At 38.3% G+C, this 9,184-nt stretch overlaps 1 protein-coding gene across 1 annotated transcript in view; it reads left to right on the top strand.

Moving 5' to 3' along the window:
- ABL2 (ABL proto-oncogene 2, non-receptor tyrosine kinase) overlaps positions 1-4,515 on the top strand; it is a 61,064-nt gene extending 56,549 nt beyond the window's left edge. Inside the window, exons 10-11 of the mRNA XM_083358154.1 lie at positions 5-178; positions 491-4,515. Of these exons, the coding sequence (XP_083214280.1) occupies positions 5-178; positions 491-1,659 (1,343 nt within the window). The 3' untranslated portion in view covers positions 1,660-4,515. The remainder of the gene's footprint in view (positions 1-4; positions 179-490) is intronic.
- The last annotated feature ends 4,669 nt before the right edge of the window (positions 4,516-9,184 follow it).

Here is a 9,184-nt window from a genome sequence, read left to right as displayed (position 1 = left end):
AGAGACAAGTCACCTAGTGGCCTGTTAGAAGATACTAGGGAAACTACCTTTACCAGAGACAGAAAAGGTGGTTTCTTTAGCTCGTTCATGAAAAAGAAAAACGCCCCCACACCTCCCAAGCGCAGCAGTTCCTTCCGTGAAATGGAAAACCAGGCTCACAAGAAGTATGAATTAACGGGTAATTTTTCCGGAGTTGGTCCATTGCAGCATATTGATGGGTTTTCATTTGCTCCCTCCCAGCAAGATGGAAATCTTTGCTTATCCAAGTGTTACATTGGGAGCTTTGCACAGCGGAACATCTACGGGGAAGATGGCGGTGGCGGCAGCAGTGGGGGCACCAGCATTGGTAGTGGTTGGTCAGGCCTCACAGGCTTCTTTACACCTCGCCTGATTAAAAAGACATTTGGCTTACGAGCTGGGAGGCCCACTGGAGGTGATGAAACTTCAAAACCTTTTCCCCGATCAAACTCCACATCTTCCATGTCTGCAGGTCTTCCCGACCAGGAGAGAATGGCAATGACTCTTCCCCGAAACTGCCACAGGTCCAAAGTTCAACTGGAAAGGACAGTGTCCACTTCGTCCGAGCCCGAGGAGAACACAGACAAGTCCAATGATCTTCTCCCTAAAAGGTGTGAAGATATTCATACGCTGACCAGAAGCCGACCAAAAGCTAAACTGCTGCCGAGGGGTGCTACTGCCGTGCCTCTCAGAACTCCTTCTGTGGACACATCTGTTTTAGAGAAGGATTGTCAAGGGCCAACAGCAGCAGCAAGCCTGAAAAGCAAAGAAAAAAACAGTGGGATACGACAAGGTTCGGTAGAAGGGGAAGAAAAACCAGGCTGGCCTTCTCCAGCCAAGGCTGCAGCAATACTTCCAACTACTCACAATCACAAAGTGCCCGTTCTCATCTCACCTACTCTAAAGCATACACCAGCTGAGGTGCAGCTCATCGGCACAGACTCTCAGGGGAATCGATTCAAGCTCTTATCTGAGCATCAGAGCACTGCTTCTAGTGACAGGGATAGACCCAGACGGATAAAACCAAAGTGTGCTCCACCGCCCCCGCCCCCGCCCCCACAAGCAGTCCTGAGGCTCCTTCATCAGCCTCCAGGTACCTCAGATACAGTGGAAGAGTTGGATAATGGAGCATTGGTACAGCATGGGCAAGATAGTGAGGGCAGCAAAAAGGTAACAGTGGCACCTGCTGGTGGAAAAGCTGGAAGGCCAGTAATACCTCCACCTCAAGTGCCTTTGCTGTTGTCTTCGTCCCCTGCTAAAATGGCAAATGGCACAGCAGGAGTTGCTAAAGTTGCTCTGAGAAAGACCAAACAGACAGCTGAGAGAATCTCAGCAGACAAGATCAGCAAAGAGGCGCTTCTGGAATGTGCAGATCTCCTCTCCAGTGCCATTGCAGAGCCTACCACAAATAGCCAGCTGGTGGATACGGGGCACCAACTATTAGATTACTGTTCAGGTTACGTGGATTGCATCCCCCAAACGCGCAACAAGTTTGCCTTTCGGGAAGCTGTAAGCAAACTGGAACTTAGCCTGCAGGAACTGCAGGTGTCCTCGATGGCTGCTAATCTTCCTGGAGCAAATCCTGTCCTTAATAACTTATTGTCTTGTGTTCAAGAAATCAGTGATGTTGTTCAGAGGTAGCTACTGTCAAACCACCTGCTTAGGAGGAAAAAAATACACAAAATTGAGAGAAGAGTCAGAGTGACTTCTTCTAATCATTTTTCCCCCTATGTTAATGTTTTGAAAGAAAAGACTGATACTTGAGTAAGTTTTATGTGAAGTACCTCAGATCACTGAGCTCACATGTTTACAGGTTCATCTCAGTACATGGGGCAGATAAGAGGGAAGCAAAGTTTCACAGAGGTCAGATGATTGCAGCTGAGACAGGCAAAATATTGAAAATTTGTCCTGGTGAGAAAATGCATTTGCAAAAATAGAGCTTGTGCTCGTGTTCACTTCTGGGAGGAAGGAAATTCCATGAAGGTACCTTTGGTTTGATAAGGTGCTTTGTTCTCTTTGATGCTTGTCCGGTTGATTAGAATTACTGAAAGAGGGATAAGGTCCTTTTTCTGCACTACTCTGTTTTAACTTTCTGAGGTCATATCAGAAAGGCTTAGAGGTGCCATTGGAAGTCAACTAGATCTTTCCAAGAAAGAGGGGATCATTTTGAGGGAAAGTCTTTTATATTTAAAAACACAACAACAACAACAGATTGGCACTGTAGGGAGTGTATGCACTGACTAGCCTGTCTGGTAGACCTTCTGCAGTGCAATTGTTTGCTGTAATCGTAGATGCAAAAAGTAAAAACAAAAGAGCTGGAATATGAAATGCATCCCCCTTTATCGTCCCCATCTCATATTACTCACACGTTCACTCTTTCACAGCATCTTGAATGACAATTTAAGCAGACTTGCCACTGGATTTCATACAATCACACCTTAACCCTCAAACTGCAGTCATCACCATGTGGGTAGCATAGCATGGTTAGCTAACCAATGGCAATCACTTCAGTTCTTTGTGGGATAGCATGCCCAAGAACCTTGTTAATTTATCTCTGGCGTTGAACTTTGGTACAGTGGTGGCTTTGCTATACCTTGAGGAGCCCTTCTGGATTAAAACACTGCAGGATGCTGCTAGTGTTCTCTACATTCCTATTTTAATTGTGGTTACCTTAATGTCATTTCTTTTGGAGGGAACTAGAGACCTGAGGCCTTCATATTTTCTAGTAGAACTATAAATTTGCTCTTGGAATACCAGTTCAGGCATTGCTGATATGGATTCTTTTAGATTTTTGCTTTATTTGTAGTTTCCAGACACTGCCTGCGCATGAATTCATTTTAAGTGATTGGTCTGTACAAACATGCTATTATTTCCCTTCAAGTAGTCCAGTTGCAAAACTCATCATCTTTGAAAGTCAGCTTGCTACGGGACCACTAATTTAAAAAATCCACTGATGTTAAGTAAATGATATTGGGTTTTTCTATGATTAATGTGACTTTAAACTAGCATTTGCACAACATGTTTGCTTCTGAAAGATAAGAGTAATCAGGCTATATGCTTCCATGAGGCCTCTTTGTTGTTTATCCCAGAACCCCTGAACTCACTCTATTTATTGAAATTCAGCAACAAACTATTGAAAAATGGAGCTGTGGTTACCTACAATTTTTTTTGTCAAGAAACAAAACAAGGAAGTTATATATTCGATGTTTGAAAGGCTTAATAGAAACAAATAATGGAGAGTCTGTTTGAAATATCTTGAATCCTGATACCATTTTGTTCTCTGGGGCTGTTAGCTATCAATAATTAGTTATGGTATGGCTTCAGTCACAAGTGGGTTACTCATTTCAGCCTTAAACCATAAATGGAAGGGTTTTTTTAGCCATACTGTCTGGAGAAGGAGATTGAAAACACATTTATGCTAACCAGAATCTTGCCATTAAATTTTATAGAAATTACAATGAACACGCAGCATTATTAAATGGGGAAAACTCACAGAATGAAAGCACATTTGGGTCCCATTTCTGATTCAGTATAAAAAGGTCTTCACATGGTAGAGAATAAGCAGGCTCTGCAATGCTTTGGATTCAAAGGGGGGGGGGAAATGCTAAAGAGCATCCAGAGCTGCTCACATAATGCTTATTTGCAGTTTGCCTTTTCTTGGGATTGTGCAGCAACAAACACTCTAGCAATGCAGATGTTTTAAGTACTTTCCCATAGGTTCAATGGTAGTGCTCCCCCTAACTGGAATCATTTTTCCCATTTTGAATTAAAACTGCTGCACAGCCTTAGAGAACAGCACGTGCTGCAGATGTCCAGTGCACAATTTCTTCCATTTCTGAGCAAGTATCTATATGTGTGCGTACAATATTGACTTAAGGGAATAGAGGATGCCCATTCTCATCATGCAGACTTATTTTTTCTTGCTGGCTTTTGGAATTGGCCTCTGGTGCCCAGTGTGTCTCCAGTTACGGTTACTTTCCTGAGAGAATTCTGGGTTTGAGTTATTCGTATATTATTTATATGTTGGACAATGGTTTATATAGTATGTTTACGTTTGCCATATGCTGCTCTTAATACAAAATCTGTCTTAAAAATGCAAGGGCATGCAGCTTCGTATTTGCCTGGGACAGTTTATAAAAATGTTTCCTGCACAGAGTTCTAATTCTGTTGTCAAAGAAGTTACTGTTTCAAAATAAATTGACTTTGTTCTGGTAAATAACAAGTAGCTTAAAATACGGGATGGAAAAAATCTATTTTTCTGATATTGCACATGTACACACACAAACACACCCCTTTCACGTATATACTGCAGTTCATGTCTGCAGACCCCTTTTGCACCAGACTGTTAAAATCAGCCTATTTGTCATAGAATTGTACATTATATCATTGATATAGTTTATTTAGACCATTGAGTCCAATTTCTGACAAATGTCTATCCAGCTAGAAGTTTTCCAGCGAAGGGAAACTATTATTTCACAGTAACTGATTTGACTGTTGAACCGCTCCTCTTATTTGAAAATTATTCTAACATTCAGCAGGAATACGGCTTGCTGAAAATTAAGACCATTTTTCTGTAACCTGATATTTATTCTCTTCTGACCCTTCTTTCCTCAAGACTGGTTTCCTTAATCTCTCTTGTTGCACTTGATTTCCAGCCCCTGATCACCTATTGCTTCTCTTTCTACTTGTTACAGTCATCTAAATTTTTCTTGTAACAGTAATGCTCTGAGGGAAATGTTTGGTTAAGAAATGTGATATAAAATAAATAAAATGCCAGGAACTGGACTGGTTATAATACTTCAGTGGGTTCTGACCCAGTTCAGAATTGAATGGGAACAATTACGTCCCGTGATTTGGAAAATCACAAATGCTCAAGAAAGAATATATACAGCACCCTGCTTTGCTTTTTCTCCATAACAGCTCTGTGAGAAAAGGGGAGCTAATTAAAAAAAACTGGTCCAAAGCCACCCATGAGCTGCTGTGACCAAAGATAGACTTGAGTCTAGGTTTTCCTTGCTTCATCTCATCTGTTAACTAGGAGTGTGAGCTGCTTTAACAACTCTTAGCTAGATGAAATCTAAACTGTTCATCCAACTGGCTCTTTATAATTGTTCAGTAGGATGCGTGACCTTTTCTTGGACAAGACTGAATAAGAATCAAGCAGCCTTTGCTATTTTCATTGCTATAGGCATATATGAAGCTCCTTTCATTAGGATTAATTTTGACTCATCCAGGCAATCTGTAGGTAGTCGTCTTTGGTGATCTTCCTCTTTTTTAAATCTCCCAGATAAACCACCTTTATCATTGGATCTTTCTTAAGTTATTTTTGCAGTTCCATCTGCTTTTGCTATCTTTTTTTCTCCTTGTTGGAATTGTTTATTAATGTTCTGTTAGGGTTTCCTTGGGCACATTTTCTCATTAGCTTTTCCAGCAGTTAGTTCTACCAGCCACTGCACCTTTGTTGATATCTTATTTTCATCAGTTAGAAGCATTAATCTAAATTCATTTAGGGCCAAATTTAATCTACCTTTTAATTTTTTTCATTGGTCAGGTTTAAGTATTGAAAGTTTAAAACATTTAATATGCCCTATTGATTTTTATGGCAAATCTTTTAATGATTGTGTTGACCTGAAATTGTCACTGAATCTGTACACAATATATGCTAATGGAAAAATGGGGGAAAAAACCACTTTTGCTTCATAAGCCAGACTACACATTAAGTTCATCGTGTGGAAAAAATGTAATCTATCAATTAAATCTGAAATTTGAGATTATTGGTAGTGGCTTGGGAGAAAGGCTAAGTAAGCTGAAACAGATCAGAAGCATTAGTTCAGAAAACTCATGTTTCTTGGCCCATGCTTCTCTGTTGAATTTTTACTATAATGGCAAACATTTTCAACATTTGGGAGAGCAAATAGAAGAAATCATCCCCTAAACAGAGATAAGTGTAATAATAATAAAAAAATTATGAGTTCTTTGTTAATAGATTCCAAACACTAGATTCTCATGTTTCCTTCAACAGTCATTAGCATGTCATGTCAAATAAACATGCTTGGTCCTTGAATAGTTTTCAGAATTCCCATTCAGGTTTTCCCCCCTAGTTTTATGTAATTCTCAAACCAAGTTCTTTATTGCTTTCCTCTGATGGCTGGGTGCTGCCTTTTGATAACATAAGCAAATGGCAGTGAGACAATTAAGAGAAAAGTGGGCAGTTGTATTTCCCTGTTATGACCCATTCTACCTTTTTGTAGGTCACACTCCCTCCCAAAATTACGCACAGAGAGTCTGGTGTGTGTGGCTTCAAAATGCAAAACTCATTTTGTAGTTGAAATTAATTCAGATTAGTTTTTGCAGTTTCTTTGGATGGGTTAAATAGAATTTAGTATCTGGCTAAATCCAAACAACTAAATTAGCTACTTTCCTCATCTTTGGATAGAATGCTAAGCTTAACATATGGGTGACCTAATCTCATGCAGTACCTGTGGCTCTCCTCAACTAGAATTGTCATCTTCCTAAATCAATAATCCCTGGCCATAGTGCTGATGAAATTTAGAATCCCAGTAACATCTGAAGGACTAAAAATTTCCAGTATTGCAGTATATTAACTGAAGGTTTAACAGTAAATAATTGAAAATAAGCACACTACAGTCAAGAAATTTGGTAACATCTTTATTCAAAAATATAAGAAATCAAGAATGAAATTTACCTCATTTAAACAGGAAGCTAATTACAATGAAATTTTTATGATTGTGAAAGTTTTATTTTCCATTTTAATTGTCACGTAGTTTAAGTCCATATTTGCTAAATATTAACATTTAACTAGAGAAAATTGAGTTCCAACTCTCTAGGCAGATTTCTGTTAATATTTTTTCTGATCCCCTTTTTCTGATGCTTCCCAGTCACTTTTTGCTGTTTTTAGCTTCCCATCCTAGTTTAAAAGTAAAATCCTGACAATTTAATTATTGGATCATTTTGCATATTAAATGTAGACTCTGAATAATAACAATTACTAGGCATTGAAAGCTTATTGCCCCAAAGCTTTAAAGCTATTGCCCCAAAGATATAAAAAAAGTGCAGAGAGTTTTTTGTGTTTTTGCATGAGTTTCAGATTATCACTTTGACCTTCCTTGATAATGGTAGGAAGATGTTATCTTCTGTTCAAGAATGCCGTAATTTTTTTCCAGACAATAATGCTTAAACTTTGCCTTTATTATTTTATAAATCATGCCCAATGTCTTCTTATATGTATGCTGTTCTTGAAACTGGTGCCTGTTCAGAAACGAATTCACTGTAAGTCTAGAATAGTTGCTATAGTTTTCTTTCAGACTAAACATGACAGGAATGCATTCTCTGTTCATTTGCACCTTTAATAGAAGTTTCTACAGTATACTGGGGACAAAAGGATGATGTTAATAGTTAATGGAATCTTACGAGAAAACTTTGGTTTTAGCTGGTGGAACAGTTTACGTTCTATACATGGATTGGTTCCTTACTAAATTCAAAATGTTCCCAGATTGCCTTGGAACTGTAAGGAATGAATCAGTCCTCTTGCATAATGTGAAAAAGCTTTTTGGTATTACATACAATTCATACATAAATAATATTGCTGCCCTCCTAATGGCAGAAACTAGAGGAGTGTGCTGTATTATCATGCTTTTATAAAAAAATTATTTGTAGCACTGAAAATTGATTGGCAAACTCCAGCTAGTTCAAAATATAGTACAAAAAAGTTATACGAAATTATCAGGCTTCTCCAGTAAATTCATCTCAAAATAGAATCCGTGGGAGGTCTTGGGCAAATAGGAATATTCTGAGCCCATGGATTTGCAAAATAGTGAAAAATTATCTTTCCACTAAGGCATGGATATGAGGTGCCCAAAAATTCAAATAGTTCTAATTTTGGAGTAGCTAAGAGCTCCCGTAACGGAATGATGCTGCAGGAACAATTTGTAAGCTGTCGGAGGTAGAATTACTATGGTAGTTGTGTCATGCAGGTTTTTTTTTCTTACAAAAATATAAACCTACAGATTTTTATTGTTTGATTTTCTCATTGCTTTTTTTAGTGGTTTGCTGCTGAAATTTCACATGACAGTTTTTAAGGGGTCAATAACCAAAAGGATTGTAGGTTACCGGCTCTGCATTTAGAATTAGGGCTTTTAGCAACATTTTCCTTGATTCTCTGGTCTTGAAGCAAGATTGAAGATAAAGCATTCATTCTCTTAAGGAGGTGGTTCTGCTTAATAACATATTATGACTCTATTAGTGGCCTGTTTCCTAAGATGTGAAGTCTTAAGATTTCTATTTTCCGTAGTATATATCATCAAAACACTAAACACCGAAAACACTAAAAACAGGTTATTGTTTGGTCATAGTCTTTGAAGCTGGCTAAATAATGCCCTCAAATCCTTGTTCAAATTTTTTTTTTACCAAAAACAAGGGAAAACAGCTTTTGTTTTCTATCTAATGTGAAAAAAATATTGCTAAATTAAGAAGATACATTTCTTACATGCTTCAAAATTAAATATTAAAGTTTGTCGAATCTTTGTATTACTTCAGAGTATAAGTATTGTTTAAAATTTGCCTTCAGTTTACAAAACCTGTATTTTGGAAAAATGGGTGAACCTAGCCTTTGTGATATGCTTTATTTCTTTGCCTCTACTTTTGATCTGAATGGAAGGGCAACTCCTTTCCCCTCATCTCAGTGCAATCTAGGAAAGGCTTGTATTGACTGAAGTAAGCCTTAGTTTCAGATGACCCCTCTCCACAAAAAATTAAACAGAAGTAACCCTTCTCTCTTACTCTATGCTAAGGCTCTTGTTGATATACGATGGACCCCTATGTTAAAAAATTACCTTGGATACATCTAACTTTTCTTTTAAGCAAATAGGCTACTAGCTAACCCCCTTTTCTGCTTCATGGATGGCATGCTTGTTTTAAAATACAGACTTAGGAAATGCTCAAATGACTAAAGCAACGAGCACGATCAGACTCCACTTTCTATTTACCATTCACAGTACTGTATTAAGAATTGCTGAGCACAATTAGTTCAAGTATAATTCATGATGTGAAAATGGCTTCTAATTCAGAAGGGTGGCATTATTAGGAATGTCTAATTTCCCTGAAATTGCCTAGGGCAAAAATGGCCAATGTTGTGTGATGTGTAAGG

This window comes from Vipera ursinii (genome assembly GCF_947247035.1).
Source record: "Vipera ursinii genome assembly, chromosome: 3".
Lineage (NCBI taxonomy): Eukaryota > Metazoa > Chordata > Lepidosauria > Squamata > Viperidae > Vipera > Vipera ursinii.
This window is presented reverse-complemented; position numbering and strand designations above follow the sequence as displayed.